Raw genomic sequence first — 24,328 nt, 5'->3', positions numbered from 1 at the left:
TCTGCTTTCTAGTGGAAGCCACTTGCCTCATTTGGCAGCACTGAAATGGGGCTGGGCTATGAGGACCCATCAAAGTCCCTGAAGATGAGGCTGTGTCCTCCCAGGGCCCGTGCACAGGTCGCAGCTCGCCTACTCAGCTGCAGGGATCCCAGGCCCTGTCCTGAGATAAAGACCCTGATAGGATTCGGTTCTGCATCGCCACCCGAATCTCACCTCTAATTGTCACCCCCAGTGTTGGAGGTGGGGCCTGGTGGGAGGTGATTGGATCCTGGGGGCAGATATCCCCTCAGGATAGTAAGTGGGGTATCCGGAGACCTAGTTTAAAAGCATGTAGCACCTTCCCCACTCTCTATGCCTCCTGCTCCCCCTGCCATGTAAGACACGCCTACTTCCCCTTTTGCTCTCCGCCAAGATTGTAAGTTTCCTGAGGTTTCCCCAGCCAGGCTTCCTGTACAACCTGTGGAATCTTGTACCAATTAAACCTCTTTTCTTTATGGGTTACCTGGTCTCAGGTATTTCTTTCTAGCAGTGCAAGAAAGGACTAATACATATCCCAACTCAGCCAACAACCTGGAGCGCTTCCCTACTGACCTCCTGCCCTGTCAGTTTGCAGTTGGAGACAGCAATCATCACCAGACAGAGTGACTGTGTGCGTGAACAATGAGCTGATCTAATATTGAGCAAGGCGCAGGTGCTCATTAGGGCCCTGATCATTTGGATCCCATTGTCACTTGGGGACAATGGAGTTCATCTCTGTGTATCTGGGGGTTGCTAAGATGTTTCTTTATTCCAGAGTTCACCAACCATGGCTGTATCACCAGAACCCAAACCTCTTATTTTCAGGCCCTGATATAAGTGTGAGAGCTGCCATGTGGAATCTTTGGGGTACCCATCCCAGGAGCTGGCACCCTCTGTTGTCTTCCAAAGTTCTCTCAGGGAAAGGAGCCCTCCCTGCTGGAGGAGCTCCCACATCTAGCTATTCAGAGGCCTCCAGAGGTTTCTCAACTAGTCAAAGCGGGGCCCACTCTAAAAAAATCCCAGGAACCTTGTCAATAGTGCCTGTGGATTGGGACATTGTTCTCTTGCTTCTACATAACAGCCTCCCCTCAAAGACAAAAAAAAAAAAAAAGGTGGAAATGCCCTATCAGAAAATAAGATGCCCAGTGTGGCTGAGCCCTTGGAGAAAGTCCACTGGCTGTTTCCTACTTGTCAGCTGACTGGAGCCGGCCCCTGGGCCCAGAACTTAATGTGCAGACTTTGTGCAGGGAGCTGGGAATGGCCCCGGAGCCACCTGCAGGGGAAGTTAAGGGCCAGCACAGGCTCAGGCTAGAGGCACTGGGGGCAGAGAGGAGTGCGAGTGTATTTGAAAGGGAATAGAGCAGCGAGGAGACAGTAAAGAGTTCTAGAGCCCTGCAGCCATGCCTCCCGTAGCCCCTCACCACCTGTGTGTCCCTGTGCTGGCTGTAGCTCTGCACCACGCTCCCCAGTCATGCACCTGCCTGTCTGCATCACATCTTCACTTGGTGCCACTTGGGTGTCACTTGGTGCCACTTGGGTGTCAACTTAGGGCTTCAGACTTAACATGTCCAAGACCAAGCTCTCAATTTTTCCTCTTAGACCCACTTCTTCCCCAGTTCAATGACTCAACAGCGTCATTGACTATGTTGCTCAACCCTGAAACCCTGGTGTTCATCATCCCCGTGACTCCATTCCCCAGGTCTATAAATCCTAAGGGCTCTACCTCCACCATTATCTGCAGTCTGCCCACTTTTCCCCATCTCCGTTGCTATCAGCCAGGACGAGGCATCAGTTACCTGGACAATTGCCTTCTCTGATCACCTTTAACTCCCCTGCCCCCAGTACTCTCCCCTGAGTCACCCTATTTTATTTTCTTAATGGTATTTATCAATACCTAAAGGTGCTTGGTGCATGGATGGATTTGATTGCTACTGTAACCCCAGCAACCTAGAACACTCCTCAGCTCATTAAAGGTGCTTGGTCATAATTACTCAGGGATTAAAGGGATCCTCGCACACAGGCCTTATTCTCCCCATTTTACAGGGTCAAGAGAAGGAAAGAGATTTGCTCAGGGTTGCAGTCCAGTGAGGAGTGACACCCAGACCAGATCCCAGGTCTTCCGACCCACAGTCCAGTCCTCTTTTCTCTCCAACACTCGGCCTTTTAGGAAACATTTCCCAGACTTCCATGCCACAATCCCACTAATGACTGGTTTGAGTCAAAAGCAGATGTTCTGGGAACTTCAACCCCTGAAGGCTGAGCTGCCACATATCAAACTTTCTCGGTAATTTCAATAATTTAAATGGCAATGTTTATAGCTCAGAAACTCCAGGCCATCCCAAGACCCCTCAAGGGGCCACCCCGCCCTGGTAGGGCCCACCCCTGGTGAGTCATGGCTGAGTCAAGGGAAGCTCTTTCAGGCCTGAATGCCCAGGACAGTCCTGGCCTCACCCAGGGCAGCAGCAGAAGCCGAGGCCAAGCCAGCATCACTCGATGGACACAAACCAAACCCCAGGAGCAGGAGGGTGTGGCTGGAGCTGGGGTTGGCTGGGGAGGTGTGGTGGCTGTGGACGTTGGCATGGGTGGGGGGGTCTCTCTGGGGAGGTGGAAGAGGTTCTGGATGGGACAGGGAAGCCTGGAGGCCCCCAGAAGACCTTGGAATATTCTAACTCACTGGGGTCAGGCCCCAAATAGCCCCACACTACCTGAAATGCTTCACTTTAACTTTTCATTCACAGAGTGCCTTGCTACCTTGTTCTAAAAAAAAAACCCTGCACAACTATAATACACCAAATAAAACATTTTTAAAGAAGCTGGTGAGGGGAGGAGTGGAATGAGTCAAAGGGGAAGATAAGAGCAGGGGAGTAAGATGGAGCTGGGAGTGGGGACTGCAGGCACCAAGCCTTCCACGAGTACCTCTCCTTGTGATGGGGTGGTGGGTACACAGTTTGCTGTTTACTCATATAGCCTGCAGTGGTATACTGAGTTGATCACGACCCTCACACTTTTGGCTTTCAGCACCCCAACACTCCTTATCTAGGACCCAGGGTGAAGAGCACAGCCCCACCACTCAGATCTGTGTCCAAGAGAGAAAAGACAGCCGGCCATTCAAAGAAGCCCAGTTCTCCTGAGGCTGAGATCACACAAAGTTCACCCAAAGTTCCGGAGTGTCTGGTGAGTCCCCTTAGTGGGGATGCTGTGCAATGCAGGACATGACGCCCCAATGTGGCAGATTGCCACAATTACTACTTGAGACCATCACTTCGGCAGTTACTACTGTTACTACTTGAGACCATCATTACGAGACTGAACGAAGGAGGACAAACACAGACATGAAAACTTAAAACAAAAGAAGCTTTTTAAAGAAATGGGCCAGGGGAATAAAAGGGCTCCCTGCTTCCAGTGAGCAAAGGCAGTAGCCCTGAGCTTCTACAGCCCCTCATATTTATTGGGGAGAAAGAGCAGGGAGGAGGAGGTAATGATTGGACAGCTGCTTGATTGGTCACAGGTTCACGTTATTGCTAACAGGCTTCAGATTTGTCTAATCACAAGAAACACTTGTGCCTGGGTCATGACTGCCCTCAGCATTTCGTCTGGGCTGCAGATGCAGTTTGTCAGTTTGCCAACATCCTGCTTTCATGAGAACAGTTTGCTGTTTACTCATATAGCCTCCAGTGGTATACTGAGTTGATCACGACCCTCGTATTTTCAGCCTTCGACACTCCAACACTCCTTACAGAAGCCCAAAACGAGGTTCATGCATTGTTTCCTGTCCCACACTACATGCCAAGGGGTGGGAAAGCCCAGGGTAAACAGAGTGGGCAGGAGAATCCAGGACCCCATTTGAAGCTCCTTTGGGCCTTGGGTCCTTGGTGAAACAGGCCATGGACAAGTCATTTTAACTCTGGAGGCTCAGTTTCCTCATCAATCAAAATAAAATGATGCATGTACAGAAGGACTACAAGGAAGAGCAAAATTACAAATACCAATGCATTATAAAGCCATAATAATTAAAATAGTGTAGTATCAGTTAACTCAGGAATATACAGCTAGATCAACAGAATTGAATAGAACGACCCATGCATACATTGAAATAAAGCGTATTCAAATGTTGGCATTTTCAACCATCAGAGAAAGGATAAATGCTCAGGATAAATCAGAGAAAGGATAAAGGATACAGCTCACTACATGATGTTAGAGTACTTGGGTACTCATACCAAAAAAAAAAAAAAAGAAAATTACATGCTCACCTCAGTGGTAACAAGAGAAAAGAAAAATAACAGTGAGATACGGTTCTCCCCCATCACACACAAAAATGTCACTCACTATCAGGAGTTGGCCTGGTTCACAGGAAAACAGGTCCCTAGTGGTTGGAATATGCATGGTTATATCGATAAATGGAGTGAATTCTGTCAGCCTCTAGTGAAACAGAACATGTGCTGGCCCAGTCACCCCGGATGTCACCTCCGGGAGCCTGCGCTCGAGAAGCATGGGTGAACAGGATGCTATCTCAGTGCAGTGACTGAGAACAACTGAAATTGCCCAACAGGAAGGGAGTTGGTTGTTGAAGTGGCTTAAATCTGTATGTATCAATATCAAACGCCAGGCTGGGTGCAGTGGCTCAGGCCTGTAAGCCCAGCACTTTGGGAGGCCAAGGCGGGTGGATCATCTGAGGTCAGGAGTTCAAGACCAGCTTGGCCAACATAGTGAAACCCCGTCTCTACTAAAAATGCAAAAATTAGCTGTGTGTGGTGGTGCGCGCCTGTAGTCCCAGCTACTCAGGAGGTTGAGGCAGGAGAATCACTTGAACCCGGAAGGTGGAGGTTGCAGTGAGCCCAGATTACCCCACTACACTCTAGCCTGAGTGACAGAGCAAGACTCCGTCTCAAAAAACAAACAAACAAACAAAAAAACAAAATGTCAATTGCAAGAAACAAAAAAAGCAAATTGCAGAGCAATGCATACAACTATAATGTTAAAACCATTAAAAAATACAAATAAACAAAATAAAACTGTGTGTGCTTTATATACACCCGCATGTAGAAGTCATAACAATGGGTTAGGGAGATATACCTTTAACTCATAGTAGTGACTATTATGGGGAGGAGGAGCCAGAAGCAGTATTGAGGGGTGGGAGTTGGTTAAAAAGGGCTTAGCCTTACCTATAATGTTAGAATTTTCTAGAATAAGAATCAGTTTACTTGCATCTGGCATACTTTTAAAAATAATATGGACTATGAAAAACATAGAGGAAATTATGCTCAAATGTCAGTAACAGTTCATTATGGTTCCTGGGAATATGGATGACTGCTATTTTCTTTTGGGGAGAAATTTTTATTTTTCCTTTTTTTCAAATTTCCCACATCCAAAAAGAAATGGGACCGAAACAAAAACCAAAGGCTCTATTTAAAAAAAAAAAAATCTAAACATATGATTGAAAAACAATAAAGGAATACATGTGCCGAGTTTCGGGTGTGACTGGTGCACGTCAGCCACAGCCGCTGCTTCATGTGGCGGACTCTGGAGAAAGCAGAGTGCTTCACTGTGTCCTGGGACCTGCAATTCCCCAGTTAGATGGCTCGGGGTAAAGGATCACTCTCTTTTAAAAAGTAAACATTCTAGAAGGGTCTATCCAGGAAGCCAGTGCCTGGCCTCCCCTAACTGGGCTTCTTCCCTTTGCGGTAGCCAGAGTTGGTCTCCCTGAGGTAAGGAAGCCTCATAAGATGCCCAAGTGTGAGGAGTAGTAGGATTAGGTGGAAGAGAGAAGGATGAAGAATTCCCAAACTGGAGACAGCCCCGTGGGATGGAGTGCAGGGGCTAGGGGTGTGGGGTGGGGAGCACAGGCTCCCAGAGATCCCCAACAAGGGCTAATTGGAGAACGAGATGGGAATTCGGGTGGGAGCTGAAAAGGGAAGGGGAGGGGGCTTCCAGTGCTTCCCCAGAAGGAAGGGGATGCAGAAGGACGGACGCCTCCTTCAGAGAAGGGGCTGAGAGGAAGGAGGGAGTGGGCAGGCCTTGTCCCGGGCCCTTCCTGCCTAAGGCCTGCCCTTCTCCTCAGCCATGGACTTAAGCCACTTGCTCCTCCCTGGCCGGAAGAGCAGACCCTCAGCTCCCAGACCCTTATCTCCCCTCCGTTCCCGGACCCTTATCTCCCCTCAGCTTCCCTCAGCTTCTAGAGAAGCCGCCTTTCCTCGCCTGACTGCCTTGGGGACCAGATCTGCAGTGAGCAAACAGGCTGGGTTGGGCAGGGCCAGGCCCAGGATAAACCTGGGGAGCCGAGGCCTCTTTGACTTTGCGGATCCACACCGCTGTTGCCCTTGGCCTCCGTTTCTCTCCTCGGGGCCTCCCCAAGGGTGGGTGGCCCCAGCTTTGCTCTGACACACTCTCCCTTCCCACCACCCCGATTTCTTTCCCAAAGATTCAGGCCTTGCCTCCGCCCTGGCACCCCCACTCCAGCCCAAAACACCATCTCCCAAACAAGGCACATAGGAGAGCATTTTAGGTCTACACAGGGCTCTAAGCCGGAGGCTGCCTAAGTTCCCACCCCCTTGCTCAAGCCAAGGCAGTGATCCCCCCAAGAACGGTTTTTAGGCCCTGGGGCCCGGTGTTCCCCTCCTTGGCTCTATCCTCCTGCACCCAGCTCACGTGAATCTCCAGAAACCCAGGTGCAAACATCTGGGCTCCCAGAGGCTTTGGAGGGAGGTGGGGCAAGTCATGGAATTTTCCCGAGTTCTCCTACGAGTGAGCAGAGAGGCCCATAGGGAAACTGAGTAGGAAAACTGAGGCCAGGCTATAGGGGCACAGGGAGGGGAGTGGGGAGGGAGTCCCAGAGGAAAAGCTGGGGAACCTGTCCTAAAGTAGGGGCAGCACAGAGGGCCTTGGCTGCAGAACTATTAGCCCCAGACTGGCCTGGCCCTTCCTGCAACCACTGGACTGCCCAGTCTGCTGAACCAAGGCCTTTATGAGACAGTCAGAGGGGAAGAGTCCTCTAGCTCTTCCCCTGGCCCCTAGCTCAGGGCGGAGGGCTGTGGGAGGATAAACACTGCCATCAAGCCTGGGCAGGGACTCATATTTGCTACCAGCACTGGGCGCTGGAGAGGATGGCGAGTCCACACCCAGCTTTCCCCGTGGCCTGGGGGCACCTTGTGAAGGGGTCTGAGCCTCTCTGTTTACTGAAAGGATGCATCAAAGTTGGTCAAAGTTTGCCTTTTGCCGATTTCTCGAGAAAGGAGGTGAAATCTTCTACAACTCCATTTTAGCTCCTTAGAAAAGAGGCGAGATCACTCAAGCCCATTAAAAACAGCGGGGAGATCCATGTCTGTCCTTCTGTCATTGATTGGGGTTGGGGGAAGCCGGAGGTCCAGGGTGGCAGCCACATCTCATCAGCGGTCAACTAAGGGCGTCGCTCCCTCTGGCCTCTGCTTCCTCTCTGCCTGCTTCATTCCTAGGGTTGGAGAGGACAAATGGCTCGGCTCACACACCACCCACCCTGGCATCAACTACCCATCAGCAACATTCCCTGGCTTCCCCAGGTTGGCCCATTTCCCACCCATTCCTTCTTCAACAGAGGAAACTAAGCAGAAGGGTTACTGAGGATGCATGCTCATTCATTCATCCATTTGTTCACTTGTAGAAGCATCACTGATAATGCACCCACTGCATTCCAGCCCTGCACTAGGCACTGGGAATATTCCTTACTCAAAGATGAATAAGAAACTACTCCTCTGGGTAGACTACGAGTTCACAGGACTCGTAGTCTACCCGGAGGAGAAACAAGAGGTCTGCGGCCTCAGGGGTGAGTGTGCGAGTGGCAGGTGTCCCGGGTGATAGGGAAACACAGGTGACGGGCAGCAATTCGAGTTGCAGGAGGGGACGTAGGGCAGGGGAAAGGAGCTAGAATCAATACATTTAGGGAAAGATTAGAGAATCTTTGTGTTATAGGACCTGCAAATTGGCACATCTGACCTGACTGATTGAGTCAGATCGTACAATTGGTACTGGATATATTTGTGTGGGTGTGTTTGTATGGGGTGGGTTTTTAAGACGTAATGGCTCTTCTGATGGCAAGAAGGCTTTTGCAGGAGGTTCAGAAGGAGTATGATGTGTAAAATGTCGGATCTCAACTGTATTTTAATCTTGGCCTCTGCTTGATTTCTTTTTGGCCTTATCTGATTTCTTTTAGGCTCTGAGATCCTACAAGCCTGAATGACTTTCACAGCTGAACATCAGGGTGAGAAGGCCCGGCTGAGGGTGGGGTGGGGTTGGGAGGCTTTTATGCAGACACTCTAAGGTACTTCCAGTTGCCAACAGATTGTTTTCCCCCCTTGGAAAACTTCAAAGAAAATCCAAGTCCTTCAACTCTGTGAGCGTGCACAAGGGTGCAGAGAGGCCCATAGGGAAACTGAGTAGGAAAACTGAGGCCAGGCTATAGGGGCACAGGGAGGGGAGTGGGGAGGGAGTCCCAGAGGAAAAGCTGGGGAACCTGTCCTAAAGTAGGGGCAGCACAGAGGGCTTTGGCTGCAGAACTGTTAGCCCCAGACTGGCCTGGCCCTTCCTGCAACCACTGGACTGCCCAGTCTGCTGAACCAAGGCCTTTATGAGACAGTCAGAGGGGAAGAGTCCTGCTCATTTGTTTATTCTGACAGTGTCCTGGGGACTCTCGCGGGCTCCTCACTCCAGAACACCTGGCTGCCGGGCCGAGGGCATCTCACTCTGAACATTTCTCTCTTCCCTTCCTCTCTCCTCTTCTCTCCTCCTCCCCTCCCCTCTCCTTCATGTTGCCTTCGCTGTTGATGTTATTGTGATTCTTCTTCTTCCTCCCCCTCCCCTTCTGCCTCCTCATCCTCCTCCTCACCCCCTCATTTTCCTCTCCCTTTCTCCTTCCTCCTCCCTGTCTCCTCCCCATAAGTCTATGGCATCATCCTTTAGTCATCAAAATGACTATGGCCACACAGTCATTTTTCCAGGAGGGCTGATTATGAAACATTTTGATCAGACCATGAAACATCGGTGGGTTCTTGCAGAGGTGATTTATCTGCGTGTTCATCAGTCTGTCCTCTGCACCATGGCTTCTCGCATCTTCCAGGACCCTAGGTAAGCCCATCTCTGGGTGCCTTTATTGATTTTTCTCTTCCTTCCTGCTTCCAGTTCTCTCTGTGAAGCAGAAGCCAAGTCTCGATCCTAAGATGTGAACCATAGCATGGCAGCCGACCAGGTTGGAGTGGCTTGCTGCGTTCCTGGGCCGGGAAGTGCTCTGGAGTCTGTGCCCAAAAACTGTGGCTGAACCACGGGGCGTGTTTGTCTGTTCTATGCGCCGTCCTGTTTTGCTGGTGTCAGATTCCAAACAGGGCTACCTCGTGCTCTGGGAAGACAAACAAGGCAGCTGAGATATCCAGGAGATATCCAGGAATGCAGCCAGTTTGCTTGTTGAACATTTGCTCATGCTGTGCCTGGTACCAGAATGAGTGAAAGCCACACCCCTTTCCAGGTGGTGCATAAGCCAAGAGCAGTCGGCACGCAGACGTGATAAAAAACACCATTGGCCGGGCATGGTGGCTCACGCCTGTAATCCCAGCATTTTGGAAGGCCAAGGCAGGCAGATCACCTGAGGTCAGGAGTTCAAGACTAGCCTGGCCAACATGGTGAAACCCCGTCTCTACTAAAAATACAAAAAAAATTAGCCGGTCACGGTGGCAGAGGCCTGTAATCCCAGCTACTCGGGAGGCTGAGGCAGGAGAATCGCTTGAATCGAGGCGGCAAAGATTGGCAGTGAGCTGGGATTGCGCCACTGCACTGCAGCCTGGGTGACAGAGACTCTGTTAAAAAACAACAACAACAACAAAACAACAACAAGAACAACAAAAACCCAAAACAAAAAACACCGTTGCCTGTGCGCTACTCCCTGCCTAAGATTGTCAGGCATTTTCTAGACATTAATTCTCATCCTCACAATGACCTTCTTGGTAGCTCTTGGTACCACGGATGTGTAGAGGAGGAAACTGAGGCTCAGGAGACTAAGGGATTTGTCCAAAGCAGCCTGACAGCAAAGGGCAGCCCCGGGGGTAGAGCCGCACACGGCACCACATACACTCCCCCCTCACCTCCCTGGTCAGGATGGGGCTGGAAAAGAAGGTGTGCGTCCCTTTTGTTTGAATATCTATGAGGCAGTGGGTTAGAACTGATTTTAGGAGAGAAGTTACATATAAGGGAGACTTTGTCGCCAGTATCTCTTCGGGGTACAATTCTTGAAAAGGGGTTGAATATTAACAGCCAAAGGCCCGTTTCCCCCAAAATCCCTCCCAGCACTGCTGAATGACAGGCTGTCCTTCTCTTTTACCACCTTGTCTCACTCGTGCCTCCAAAGCCTGCCTCATGTCTCGGCCTTCCTGATGACAGAATGATCATCGCTGTGTGCAATAGGCTTCCCCCGACACCAGTGTTCATCGATCTGTCCTCTGCACCTTGGTTTCTCAAGGTATCGTCAGGGGTTGGCCGGTGGAGGTGAAATGAGCTCCTATGTCCTCGCTCCTGCAGCACTGATGTTGCCATGGGCTATTGAGTTGGAGAAGACATTGGGCTTCCCTGTCCTGGCTTCCATAAGGCGCAGAGTTCTACTGCAGGCCCTGGACATCCTGGTCTTGCCTGCAGGAAGGGCCATCTCACCCTGAGTTCAAGCAGGCTCTTCCCCAGGATGGGGGTGCCACCTTGTTCCTGAGCATCCCGGGCTGGCTCTCATCCCAGCCTCAAAGCCAGCCTGTTTCTTTTCTCTTGCTGGCCTTGATTTATAGTAACTGCCAGACCCCACTAATTGACAGTTCCTGGTCCTGCCTCCTACCTCTGCCCAGTAGGATAGAGTCTATTCAGCAGGTGCAGAGTGTCACGGAATCGGGTCAGAGGATGACAGAGCTGGAACCACTTGTTCTAGGGAAAAGAAAGCCATCCAACTGGAGGAAGCGATTTGACAAAGTTCCAGTTAGTAACAGAGCCCGCCCTGGAATCTGGATCCCCTGGCTCCTACTCAGGGCTCTTTCCATTACTCAAAGCAGCCAGGCTCACTGGGTGAGAGGACTGCTTAGAATCCCGTCTAGAAGGCTCTCCCCTGCCCATCAGGGTCGCTGCCTTTCTGTTGTTAGTGGTGACATTTCTGGTGCCCTTCAAATGCTGTGCATGCAAGAATCACTAGAACCCAGGAGACAGAGGTTGCGGTGAGTCGAGATCACACCACAGCACTCCAGCCTGCACAACAGAGAGAGACCTTGTCTCAAAAAAAAACAAAACACAACAAAAACAAATGCTGTGCATGTTCATGAGGCCTCCTTCCAGGTGTCACCAAGGATGTGCTGGTGCTGGACCTGGAAACACATTCCACAGCATCTTCTAGAAGATGTTCTTACAATGTTCACAAGATAAAACAGCAAAGTCCATAAACTCTAAGATATCACAATGGAGAGGAGCAGGATGTGGGAGGTGATCGCTATGTCTGTGTGCTGCCTCATTTGCTCCTTAAACAAGCCAGCAAGAAAGGCCCAAGTCAGTCCCAGCCTGACATTTGAGAGGCCCAAAGCGAATGCACAAAGGGAGGCTCACATGCCGTGTCTCTAAATATTTGAAAGTTATAAATCAAGTTAATAAACTGGAAAATAGGTTTCGTTCTTTTCTCCTGCCTTGACAAATATACCTTTAGAACAATTTCAAAAGCGAGGCTCTGATTTGCATCCTTGGACCCTTGAGCATAGAAGGGAAGTGAGAATGAGGCCTCAGGCCCCACCTGTGGCCCCCTCTTACTTTTCCTACCCAGAGCTTGGACAGGGGAGCAGCCTGAGAGCCCAGCCTTCATCCAAACCCCATAGACCAGGGAGAGGCCACATAGGCCTGAACGTGGCCCATCTGGGCAGGAGATCCCTGGGCCCTGGATCCCAGGTGGAAGGGAGGGAGTGGACTCTGAGAGGGCACCCCCTGACCCTCGGCCATCTTGCCTGGAGAAAGCGCAGGGCAGGGTTCTCTAAAACCCAGCCCAGGCAGCCCTCTTGCTCGTGGACCAAGACAGTACTATGAATAGCAAAATCATTTCCATCTTATTGATGAAGCAACTATAACTCAGAAAACTTAAGTGACTGCCTGTAGTACGTACTAATCACCAGAGGAGCTAGGATGTGACCCGGGTCTGACTCTGGGTCTCCTGCTGTCACCACCTCCATTGCCATCCCAGTGTCATCATAACCTGGGACATGCAGGGGGCCCCCTCGCCTTGAGCCAGCAGAAAGACAACCTCTGTGTGGACCTTCTGTCTCAACCCCTGCCCAGCTCCTCTGAGCTGGGAGAGCCGCGATGCGCTCCTTCCTCATCCCCTGCCTTTGTAGTTGCGCCGAGACCTGCAGCTGTGCCCCTTGCACCCGCCACTCCTCAGTTCAGCCGCTGAGCAACCTCCTGCTCTGCACAACGCCTCCGCACAAGCCCTTCCAGATGCTGTTCCCCCTGACGCCTCAGAGTGGGCGCCTCTCCCAGCTGAAGCCCACTCCTCTTCCTCACCTAGGCTCAGGTGGAATCTGTCGCCTCCCTACTCCAGCACTAAGGTGGACGGATGCTCTGTGTGGTGACTGCTCTGTTCATTATCTTCCTACCAAAAAGCTGCATGCGCCACACCCCCATGTCTAGCCCCCGGGGTGGCACCGAGCCAGCCGCCGCTAAATGGAACTAACAGGTTCCCTAGAGGACAGAAAGCCGGCCCTCATTGCCCCTCTGAGCTTCAGCCTGAATCAGCGTCTTCTGAGAGATGAGAGCAGTGAGGAGCCGTTGCTGTTCAACATGCCTAAGACGGTCACTTCTGGCTTCTTCTTGAAACCCTGGGCCCACGGTTGGACGAGTCCCTTCCACAGGCAAACAGCAGAGGCCGTTGGACTTTGGCCCTGGACTGTGAGTCTTCATTGCTCTCTGGAGCAGTGCGGGGATGTCGCCACCCTTAGTGTCCTCTGTCCCACAGAGTCCAACAGAAATTTTATCCTTCCTTCTCTCGTATCCCTGGAACCCAGGAATCGCCTTCAAGTAGCTCACAGACTCAAAAGGGAACAGGAGAGACTGATTTAGAGAGGGCTTCGTGCCCTGGGGGTGCCAAGAGGGCAGAGTCTGGTTCCAGCTGTGCATTTGGAGCTCCCCTTGGAGGAAGGCCAGTCCTCATGAGGTCTGCCAGGCCCACAGGCTCTGCCCCAGCACCCGCCCTGCCCTGTCTCTGACGTCATCTCCCACCCATGCCTGCTCCACTCCCTGCCTGCTGCATTCTGGCCTTGAGGCACCCATGCTGGCCCCTGATTGTGGCAGGCACGTTTGTTGGCCCAGGGCCTCTGCACTGACCCTTTGCCTAGAACACCCTTCCCCAAGACACCACAAGACCCCCTCCCTTATCTCCCTCAAATCTGCTTTAAAACCACCTTATTAGAAAGGCCAGCCCTGCCCACCTTGCCTGAAAACATGCACACTCTTTCCATCCTCTGCTGTGACTTCCAATCCAAGTCTACAGTTCTGTTTTTCTATCGCTCACAATATTGCTGATTTACTTAGCGTATTTGTTGGCCTGCCTGCTTTCGTCTGCTGGAGTATCAGTTCTCAAGGGCGAGGTCCTTCATCTAACTTGTTCACTAACATTTCCCAAGAGCCTAGAACAGTGTCCAGTATTTAGTGGTGCTAATACATATTTATTGAATAGATGAATAAATGAATTGAGAGAAATTCTAAAATAATATTTTAAGTTTAAATCTTTATGTATGTATGTATTTATTTATTTATTTACTTATTTTGTTTTTGAGATGGGGTCTTGCTCTGTTGCCCAGGTTGGAGCGCGGTGGTGCAATCATGGCTGACTGCAACCTTCATCTCCTGGCCTCAAGCAGTCCTCGCACCTCAGCCTCCCAAGTAGCTGGGACTTCAGGCATGTACCACCATGCCCAGCTGAGTTTTCTTTCTCCTTCTTCTTCTTCCTTTTTTTTTTTTTTTGTATAAACGGGGTCTCACCATGTTGCCCAGGCTGGTCTCCAATTCCTGGGCTCAAGCAATCCTCCTGCCTCGACCTCCCAAAGTGCTGGGATTACAGGCGTGAACTACCATGCCTGGCTGGGCATTTTTCTGGACTCGTCTATTTCACGGCTTCCTGCAGGACTATAAGAGCCAATGTCTCATGCATCATGCACCGCTTGAAAGAAAACTTCTCTGTAAGGGATCAAGGGGAAGGAGGAGCCTCTAGGTGGCCCTGCCCTCTCTGGCCCACCCAGATCCTCCCACCATCACTGACTTTCAGAGTGCCTGATACAAAAGGAAGTGCTATCAGGAACACCCACACAGTGCCATCTTCCCTTTTGAGTAGTGTTTCTTGATGTTTCTCATTACAAAACGATTCACTGTAGAAAACGACTGCAGGCTTACAGAAGACATTTTAAATCCTCTATTATCCTGCAGCCCAGAGATAACCACAGCTAATATTTGCGTGTACTCTTCCAATATTTTTTCCATGCATGCATATGAATTAGATATTAGAATGAGAAGTTTCATAATGTACACAGGATTTGGTGTCCCAGTCTTATTTACTTAGCATTAAATCATTAGTATTTTTCTATATGATCAAATAGTTTTTGAGAATATTATTTCTAAGGCTACATACCATTCTGTGCTAACTCATGTATTTGACCACTCCATATGGTTTGACGTTGGAGTCGAGTCTACTCCAACCAAGACTGCTCTTCCTCCTCCCCTTCCTCTTTCCTCTGGCCCACTCTCCTCCTGGTCCCCATCACTGATCACCCTCCTGCCCATAGGCACATGCCAGGCAGAATGGGAGCCACAGGGCAAGATGCCACCCTTGCCCTGGACAGGCTGCCTGTCCATTTGAGGCATGCGACAATTCCTCCATGAGAAAGCATCTGCACTCCCAGAAATACAAGCCACAGTTCAAATGGGGAGCCAGGAGGTAGAGGTGGGACAAGGCATTTCCAGATGGGGCTGAATGGTCCATCCAAAAAGACCTTGGAGCATTCACCACGTGCCAGGCCCATGGGCACACCAGTGAGCAATGCAGCCAACTAGGGTTCAGCACCAGGGCTGTGGTCAGAAACAGCCAGCACCCAGAAGGATGCTGCATCCCCAAGTCCAGATTGAGGCTTCTGCCTGCAAACATGGCTCCTGCCCTTCCGGAGCCTACTGCCTCAGAGGGAGACAGGCACCAATCAAATAACCTCACAGGTAAACTTGGAATTATAACTGGTCCATGAAGGAGATAAGGCAGGGGGCTGCCAGCGCCTGTAATCTGGGGTTCCCTTGGGAGGCAGAGCTGCAGCAGTGCGTGGGGAGGAGCAGGTGTACAGAGGGACTGGAAGGGCATCCGTCTGGGGAGCAAGGGTCCACGCAAGAGAAGGCCCTAGAGATGGACAGAGGCCAACCAGGCCCCTGCAGCCAAGCTAGCTCTTAATCCTCAGAGGACTAGGGGCTGTTGAAGGCCTTTAAGCAGAAGTAGCTGAGACTGGACTTCCATTCTTAAGTTTCCCCTGCATGTGGAGGAGTAACTGGCTTGGGAGGCGCTGAGAGTGGGTAAAGGGAGATCAGTAAGGAGACTGCGCGCACGCTTGGACCCGGGTGGCAGGTCTCAGAACTGGGTAGGGCAAGCTGCTGGTGGCTTGGGTAGGGACAGTGGCAGGGGGCAGGAAGAAGGAAGGTGTGATGTTTAGGAGCTAGAATCAGAAGATCTGGATCAACTCCGTGACTCTCCAAAAGACGCCTGTTAATACACCCACTGGCTTAGGACCCTTGCCTTATTGGCATGACTAGGTCTGTACTGGCAAGATGTCTCCTTAGACGACATCCCTTAGAGGACCTTCCAGTGAAGGTCAGAAAAGAAGGGAGTAGGTCAGGGCTGGATGCGGAGTTGCAGTGAAGGACACGGGCACCAGAGGGCAGCACGAGGATCTCCGGCCCCTGCAGGGGCGAAGGCCCCACGGAAGGCCCCACCAGCCCACCTGCCTGGAGCCTGCGCCAGTCACTTTGCAGCCCCACCACCGCTCAGCTTCGCGTCTGCGCATATAGACGGCGCCTGCGCGCACGCCCAGGGCTAGCGTAAGAATGGCAGATTGGAGAGCTTTGAAAGACGCTTCCAGCCCCGGGCATCTAGGAAAGGTGTTTGGTGAGGTCTGGAGTAAGAGACTCTCATCGAGTAACCAGCCTTGGGGCCTCCGGTGTTTGGCCTGCGCCCCTCGTCAGAAGCTGGGACTGGTCCTGAAGACCCGCGGGCCGGGCAGCTCGGGCTGCTGTCCTGCGTGTGCCTTAGGGTTTGCAGCTCTGGGCTTTGATGGAGCAGAGACTGGGTCTTAGAATCTAAGGACAGCCAGAGGTGGCCGATGCCGCGCCCCTGGCGGGACAGGCACCTTGTGGTTAGTGGGGCAAACGCTCAGGTCTCTGCGCCTCAATTTCCTCATCTGGCAGCCAGAGATACCTACACGTCGGGGGTGTTGCCCATGGTAGGCGCTCGGGAGCAGTCGTGGCCGCTGGTCCTATGAACTCCAGCCGTGTGTAGGCGGGTGAGGCCGCGGGCTTGGGGTCCCCTTGCCCCCTCCATGCAGACAAACTGCTGACAGTGTCGCAGCCACGTTGCCACAATTGGGGGAAACTGCCTTGGTTTCGGGTTTAATGAGAAAATGGATGTTTGGGTTTGGTTTCCTCTGGGGTTTGGCAAAGGCGTGCAGTTCGTCTCCACTGGCGGGAGCCGCCCGGGCCGGAGAACCGACGGGGCGCTAGGACCCTGGGCGCTCTCGGACCCGGGGCGAGAACGCCAGGCCGGGATCGCGGTGAAAGGCTCGCGGCTGAGAGCTCGGCCGTCGCCAGGCAACCGCCCTGACGCAACGCAGGGGAAAAAAAAGTCCTTTCCGAAAGGAGCAGCACCGAGAATTCACCGGAGCTCGGAGAGGCGAGGCGGTAGCGCCGAGCTGAGGCCAGGCCGGAGCCGGGCAGCGCGGACCCGCCCAGGAGGAGGCAGCGGGGACCCCGGCGAGTCCCCAGCAGGGCCCCTGGGCGCCCGGAAGGTGGGTTCGCGCCGGCGGCGGAGACTTTCCCAGGGGCTGGGAGGTGTGGCTGCGGCGAGCAGCGCGCGCTGGGCAGGGGCTGAGGCGTCGCAGGTCCCCAGAGCGAGGTGGCGCGGAGCAGCCCAATCCCAAAGCGCCCCGGAGGGGACGTGCGCCCACCGCCCCAGGGAGAGGCCGCTCATGCGCTCCCGCTCCTGCGGGCTCGCTGCCCTCCCAGAGGAGCCGGGCAGCCAGGGCTGGACTTCATCTCCCAGTTCCCTGCTGGCCCTGTCCGGGCTCGGATTCTGGGTGGGGGTTTGGGGTCTGCCGTCTGAGAGGGAGGGCCCCATTTAGCCTCTGCAGGTCCACTCCCAGGCAGCTGGTGACCTCCAAGCCCAGCCTGGCTCCTGTTTTCAGGTTCAGTGAGATGGAAGTTTTCTGTCCCCACGGATGCGATCCCTAACTCAGGAGAAGTGGCCCAGGGCCCGTGGGCACCAGGGTGCTCTAAGGACCCAAGCCAATGTGACCAGAGGGAACAGCACAGCCCAAAGGGCCCCCGGGAATGAGCAGGTCAGCCTTGAAGGTGGGCACCCTGAGTCACCCAGACACGGGGCCACAGACCACAAGGGGTGGGGTGTCTTCTTCAGCCAAGTCAGGTTGAATGTATCGCTTTTTTGCAAACCCATTCCTGCCTGGTTCTTGTTCCCGGGGGGGGGGGGGGGGCTTGGAGGGAATTCTGAGGACTGGGACCTCCTGGGGAAATCTGGAAGGAGGATTGACTCTAGGTTGAGGGCTGGCCACTGCCTTATGCCTGCAAGCAGGTTCTCCCAAGTCGAGTTTCCACAAACTCCCCGTCATTGCTGGAGAATCCCAGAAGATGAGATCAGGTCCCTATCCACAGGGTTTTCCCAAAGGGACACGTGCTCCCAAGCAGCTTCCCATTGACACAGTAGGCACAGTCCTGTCCCCTCGCTAAGCTCAGGACAGAGCCTGGAGAGTGTAGACAAAGTCTTGGGAAAGCAGAGGTGCTGTGGCGCCTGTTGCCTCAGAGCGTCGGCAGGATAGGAACTTCTGCAGTGTGTTTTTAAGGAGCTTGGAAAGCAGCCATGGGCTGTGCTTGGAGTAGATAAAGATGACAGTTCTTCTTTCTTGAATGCATTTATGGACCATGCGCTACTTCGAAACCCTTCACATCCCTTGGCCGCTCCATCCTCCCCATCACCCTTCAAGGGGACTCTCTTATCCTTGTTTTGCCAACGGGACTCTGAGAAATGAAGTGATCTGGTGTGGCTCCCACACCTGGTGAGAGAGCAGAGGCATCAGCCTCACGTGCCTGACTCCTGGGACAGTGCTCTCAAAGGAAGGCTGCTTTGGGAAATCTGAGGCACCTAAGGCCCAGAGAGGGGCAGAAACCACTACACCCAGATGAAATGAGAACCGTGTGGTGGGGCTCATCTCGTGACCTGAGCAGGTCCCTTGCCTTCTTGAGGAACCCGGTGGAGCCAGGAGAGCCATTTCTTCTATCAGGAGCTTGCAAGTCTGTGCCGTCCGGCCTGGCCAGCCTCAATTCTTCTCACCTGAAGCAGAAGAAAGGGTTGCTCCCCCACACCCTGTTCTCCTCCTTGCCTGCCCAGAACCCCCAGACTCCCTGCACACTTGCTCCTGTTCTTCTGGTCCTCCCAATTACATGCATGGATTTCCACTAAATTGCCAGTCCCCGCCTTCCTGTCTACGAGCTTGGCCCCCCTCCAAGAGGGACTCTGGCAGGGAAATAAATTAGGGCCCTCCCTAACTGTTTGCTGAGAGAGAGCCACAGAGCCCCAGGCCAATGAGGAAGGAACTACTTGCTAGGCTTCTCACACCCTGGCTGCTGTGCTGGGCTTCTCACACCCTGGCTGCCGTGTTCTCTGGGCAAATCTTGCTCTCAGAAAGCCCCGTTGGCCCCTACGGGAGCTCCTGGAACTCCCAGAACCCTTTGGGAGCTGTGCTTTCCCGAGGGACTTGAGCTGCTTGCAAAGGCGGAAGATGAATAACTGAGAACTTTGCTCCTGGTTTCCAGACCAGGGGTGGGAGAGCACTCACGTGCCACTAACTGGAAATCCCTTAGGATTAGCCTGGCTGGCTCTTATGATGCAAATGCACCCCCGAGACTTGGATTGTCATGTGGAGAGAGGAAGGAAAAGCACAGACTGAAACAGACCTTGAGGAGCTGAGGATGGGCTACATGGCAGGCAGGGGGAGGTGGGGAGCAGGAAGGTGGGGAGCAGGAAGGATGGGGCAGGGTGGGAAAAGAGTTTAGAAGGGGCAACAGGTGAGCCTCACTGACTCTGAGATCATCTGCAGAGTCTGAGCTGCCACCAAGGGCTGTGTTGCCAGGATGAGTCGGGTAGGCCGCAGGTCTCAGCTTTTCCCTGGTTAGGACTGTTACCCTGTCCATTAAAGGCCAACTCTTCCCCACCCTGACCCCTACCACTTCCCTCTGGAGAAGTGTTGGAGAGGAAGGACAAGCCTGGAGAGAGGTGAGCAAAGCAGTTTGAGGGGGGCTGCTCCCACCTCACCCCCTTTCCTCCTGGGCACTGCCTGCCTGCTCAGCTCTGCCAGGCAGCATCAAATCTCATCCATCAACCACTCTCAAGAGAAGGACTGTGCTGAGCAGTAGCCCAGACTCCCTGTGACAGCCGTCAAGGGGGCCTCTCTTCTCTAGCAGCAGCTGTCTAGCATCAGGCTCCTCCCCACGCCAGGGCCCTGCCACGTGGCCTCAGTGCACAGTAGCTTCCCCCAAATTGTCATCTCTAGTGGGGAGTGGCTTTGCTCCCCCACTGCAAAGCTCCCTTCACTGAGGAGTTTCCAAAGGGTCCCTCCGGTACCCGTAAGTGTGATCCTCCTCCCCAGCGGCCTTTGCAGAGACCTGCAGAGGAGGGGATTCACCTTCTCCTGCTGGGGGCATAGACCAAGCCCCCATTTCTTCAGCGTGGCCAGAAGTTCCTTCCAGGGCATCCTGATCCAAAGGTGGAAGCTGGCAGTAGATGCCCAAGGGCTCCCTCGCAGGGCTTGTCCCTTGGGACCTAAAGGGACAGGCCCAGGTCAGACACCATTTTCCAGGTCCAGTGGCAGGTATGGAAAGAGCCTAGGCAGTGACCTGCGCACTGGCTACAGTTCCAGGCCTTTTCGAAGGCTGAGCAGCATTTCCTCATTCCAGGAAGCCAGCAGAGCCTCTGCGAGCTGGCTGGGCACAGCAGCCCCTAGGTCAGCAGGTGCACCCTTAAGGTGGTGGCCACCCAGGAAGGTTCTGGATGAGGGTCCTTGCCTTAGGGACCTGGCCCCCACTGTCCACCATCAAGTTGAAAGTGACACTACCTCGCTAGTCCTGTGATCATCTCTATGCACTTCACTCTGGAAGCCTCATGCCAGGTGTGAACTAACCTAAGTCCCTCGAGTCACAAAGGCACCTCCCAGGTTTGGTTGTGTGGCTGCTGCTGTTTTGTTTATTTGTTTGATAGCAGCTGCTGAAAACTTGGAGGAAGGTGAAGACAACCTCATTATCAAGTTTGAATGAAAGCAGCCTCAGAGCAGATTCTGCCAGACATGTACACATTTTTGGACAAATATTTACCTGCACACAGGTCCAGCAGTCTGTACAGCCTGTCCTGTGGGCTCAGTGAAGCCCAGCAATCTGCTCTCTGCTGCCCTGACCACACCTCCCTGGAGCTCTCATGGATTCTTTCTCCTGCTCTTTCCTGAGTCAAGAGTGTCTCTGAATTCATTTAGCCAACCCACATATCTTGAATACCTCTGTCTTTACCAATGAGAACGCATTTCTAATGTTTACTTTGCTAATCATCAAATGCCCAATGCTGACCAGAGATAAAGACGCCCAAGTGCCTGTCCGGGCTGCCTCTGATGCAGATGTTTCTGCTGGGAGGCAGTGGCTGCGAGTGGGGTGGGGGTAGGTGTTACTGATTTGAATTCACCCAGGTTGCAGCTGGAATAATGAAACCACACAGAACAGCCCACCATCTCTGCAAAGGAGTTTAGGATCCAAATGCACCACCCTACCAAGGAAGCAGAAGGTGAAGGCCCTGCCCTCAGGGAGCATACAGTCGGGCGGGGCTGCTGATGAGTAAAGGCGGTTTATGCAGTGGAGTCCTGAGTTGACAGTAAGATGCTGTTCTGCATGCTTCAGTTAACTTTTGCAGTGCAGGAGCCATTTCCTAATTCGATGGACCAAGGAGAGTGACAGCCAAGCACAGTTAAGAGCAGGAGGTGACAGTCCTATTAGAGGTATAACTAAAAATCCATGTAAACTTGATCTCATTTGGTCCTTCCAAGACTGTGAGGTACAATCCATTATAATCCTGTTTCATGGATGTGGAACCTAGGCCTAGGAGGGTTGAATCTGTTGATCAAGGTCATAGAACTAGTAAGTGGCAGGGCTGGCTGTCAACCAACCCACGTCCCCCGACACCCGGCTCTACCCTGTTGCTAACCTGCTCCATCCCTTTCTCCCGCTCCTGATTCCTTTCCTCTGTGAGGTGTGAACCTGAGAGGCTTCAGCAGCCCAGTACCCCCGATGCAAGCTGACACGGCAGGGAAGCGAAGTCACACATCCCATTTTCTGTCCTGCCCGCAGGCACTCAGGCCACATATCCCCACCAAGCCCCAGTGCAGGCATAGCGCTGCGCCTGCAGCCAGTTACAGGCTACACTGGGCAGTCCTGGCTGGGCTGAGGCCACACTGGGACCCCACTGCATCCAAACACCAGGAAACCCTAAGGACCCTTCTAGTCCCTGATAGGTCAGCACCCCCGGCCTGAACAAGGAGGTGCCCAGTTGGCATAAGCACAGGGAACACCGTGAAAGGCCTTAAGAAGTCTTTTAGAAGTCTTAGGCTTTGGAATTTGTGCTGCGGATAAAATAGAAAGCAGATCATCTGGACAGATCCCCACTTGAGCTGGAGTTTGTTGATTCTGCCTATTTTCAACTTGGAGCCAATTATCCTGTGGATTCGAATAGTCCTAGATCTGCCTTGTTTGGAGGCTGAGGCCAGTGCCAGCTGGTGAGGAGCCACTCTGGTGGGCTGGAGCCATGAGGGAGGGCACACATCCCCAGTGTCCTTAGCTGTGCCCTGGCGTCTAAGCGTCAGCCAGCTGGGAAGTGTTTCCTGTTTGTATAGCCGGGGAACGGGCCCGCGCTGCATTCTGCTTTCATCTCTGCAGATTGCTTTAAAGGCCACTCTGTGTCTACTTTCTGCCCTCTAATCCCCACTGCCACCATGGCCTTTGGCCAGAAAAACCTTGGGTTTCATGTGGCAGTTGGCGGGGCGGCAGCAGACTGCCTTAGCCCTTCTGAGCATCCATGCCTTGTTGAGCATTTCCCGGTAGGAAAACCACATCCTTCCCTGCTTTTCCCACGGCTACTTTCCCCCTCCCCATCTCCTTCAAAATCAAACTCTCAGATTCTCAGGCACCTCTCCCTGCCTGCCAGGGTCACCCTTTCCCAGAGCCCTACAGCCTTGGAACGGATACACCAGCGACTGGGTGTCCCAAGAGCCCCTCTCCCTGCAGGGGCCCTGGGCTTTCTCCCCGCCTTTCAGGGAGGCTATAAATTAGATCTGTGGCTCCCAGGAGCCAGGGCCTCTTTCTGACCAACAGGGAAGAAGTCTTTCTTGGCAATTTTCTTGGCAGCCTCTTTCACTGGGCTAAATGAAAAGGAAGGTTTCCGCGCTCCCAGCCTTCCTGCAGGAGGACTGTGCTTCAGCTCCAAGTAGCCTGAGCCCATCAATTATTCAGCATGGACCCAGCACTTTGAATTTGCAAAGGTCTTAAGTATTTTTATAGATTCTTTCCTCATAATGTCCCAGCAAGACAAGCAAGGTTTCCCTGTTTCCTAGACAATAGCGCAAGGTTCAACTTGGAGTCAGAAGACTTGGGTGCAAGCCCAGCCAGCCCCACTCATGGAGCTGTGGGACCTGGGGCAGTTCTTTCGATGGCTCTGGTGTGCAGTTCTCTGTGGTATAATTCTTAGGGAGCCCTCCCTAGCCCAGGTCATTGTGTGTGGGGGGGAAAAAATTTGCAAATGCAGTGTGATTAAAAAATGCATGTGGTGGCTCTGTTGCTCCAGGTGTGGAAACAGAAGCTTCAATCCTGAGCTGAAGTGCAACCATTAGCATAGGACACTGCAGACCGGGTTTTGCTGGGAGACAGTCCCCAGGGAAACATGGGCGAGTCAGCGCCTCTACTCCCTGACCCCATGGGTGTGGCTCCATGACATGGTGGTCCCCCTACCTTCTGCTGTGGGCTGACTCTGCATGTGTCAGGGTGGAAGAGGGCGCAGAGGTCATCACACCCAAACCCATGGCTCAGGGTGGGACGGGACCCCAGTAGCTGACTCCCAGGCCAGGAACTCTCTTCTCTTCCACACCAGGCTGGGTCTGTCTAAAATGTTTCTCCCACTCCCATCAGCAATGCTGGGACCCCAGGTGGGAGGCACCTAGGGCTGCCCAAAGTCAGAGTGTTAGGGCAATCTGGGGGTATAGCCCACTGGGGCGTCTGCCCCCTGTCAGAGTCCTGTACTGGGTTTCATGCCATGTACCCATCCTCTCACACTGGTGGCCCCAGGGACAGCATCACGGTTGTCCCTGCGACTGGCCCAGGAGCCACCCCCATCAACCGAAACAAACAGACAAATGAAATGAGTTCCTGGCCAGGCGCAGTGGCTCACGCCTGTAATCCCAGCACTTTGGGAGGCTGAGGTAGGCTGATCACCTGATATCAGGAGTTCAAGACCAGCCTGGCCAACATGGTGAAACCCTGTCTCTACTAAAAATACAAAAATTAGCCAGGTGTGGTGGCGGGAGTCTGTAATCCCAGCTACTTAGGAGGCTGAGGCAGGAGAGTCACTTGAACCTGGGAGGCAGAGGTTGCAGTGAGCTGAGATCGCACCACTGCATTCCAGCCTGGGTGACAAGAGCAAAATGCTGTAAAAAAAAAAAAAAAAGAAAAAGAAAAAGAAAAAAAGAAAGAGAGAAAGAGAGAAGGAAGGAAGGAAGGAGGGAGGGAGGGAGGGAGGAGGGAGGGAAAGAAGGAAGGAAGGAAGGAAAGAAAGAAAGAAAGAAAGAGAAAGAAAGAAAAGAAAGAAAGAAAGAGAAAAAGAAAGAAAGGAAGAAAGGAAGGAAAGAAGGAAAGAGAAAGAAAAGAAAGAAAGAAAGAAAAAGAAAGAAAGAGAAAGAAAAAGAAAAAGAAAGAAATGAAATGAGTCCTTGTTCCAGTTGAATTCCAA

The 24,328-nt window shown here is 52.7% G+C and overlaps 1 protein-coding gene across 6 annotated transcripts in view; it reads left to right on the top strand.

Moving 5' to 3' along the window:
* The first annotated feature begins 8,871 nt into the window (after positions 1 to 8,871).
* The window catches only part of FAM167A (family with sequence similarity 167 member A), a 54,166-nt gene continuing 38,709 nt past the window's right edge, over positions 8,872 to 24,328 (top strand). For 2 of the 6 annotated variants that reach the window (XM_033177061.1, XM_033177069.1), the window contains exon 1: positions 16,884 to 17,072. Coding sequence is in view for 1 of the 6 variants with exons in the window: in XM_033177059.1 (XP_033032950.1) it covers positions 16,689 to 17,072 (384 nt within the window). In the remaining 5 variants the exon portion in view is untranslated. Of the gene's footprint in view, positions 9,112 to 14,010; positions 17,073 to 24,328 lie in introns of those variants that run through there. The other 4 variants (XM_033177063.1, XM_033177062.1, XM_033177066.1 and 1 more) reach the window with 3 other exon arrangements.

This window comes from Trachypithecus francoisi, unplaced genomic scaffold, assembly GCF_009764315.1.
Source record: "Trachypithecus francoisi isolate TF-2019V2 unplaced genomic scaffold, Tfra_2.0 Contig01554, whole genome shotgun sequence".
NCBI classification, from domain to species: domain Eukaryota; kingdom Metazoa; phylum Chordata; class Mammalia; order Primates; family Cercopithecidae; genus Trachypithecus; species Trachypithecus francoisi.
This window is presented reverse-complemented; position numbering and strand designations above follow the sequence as displayed.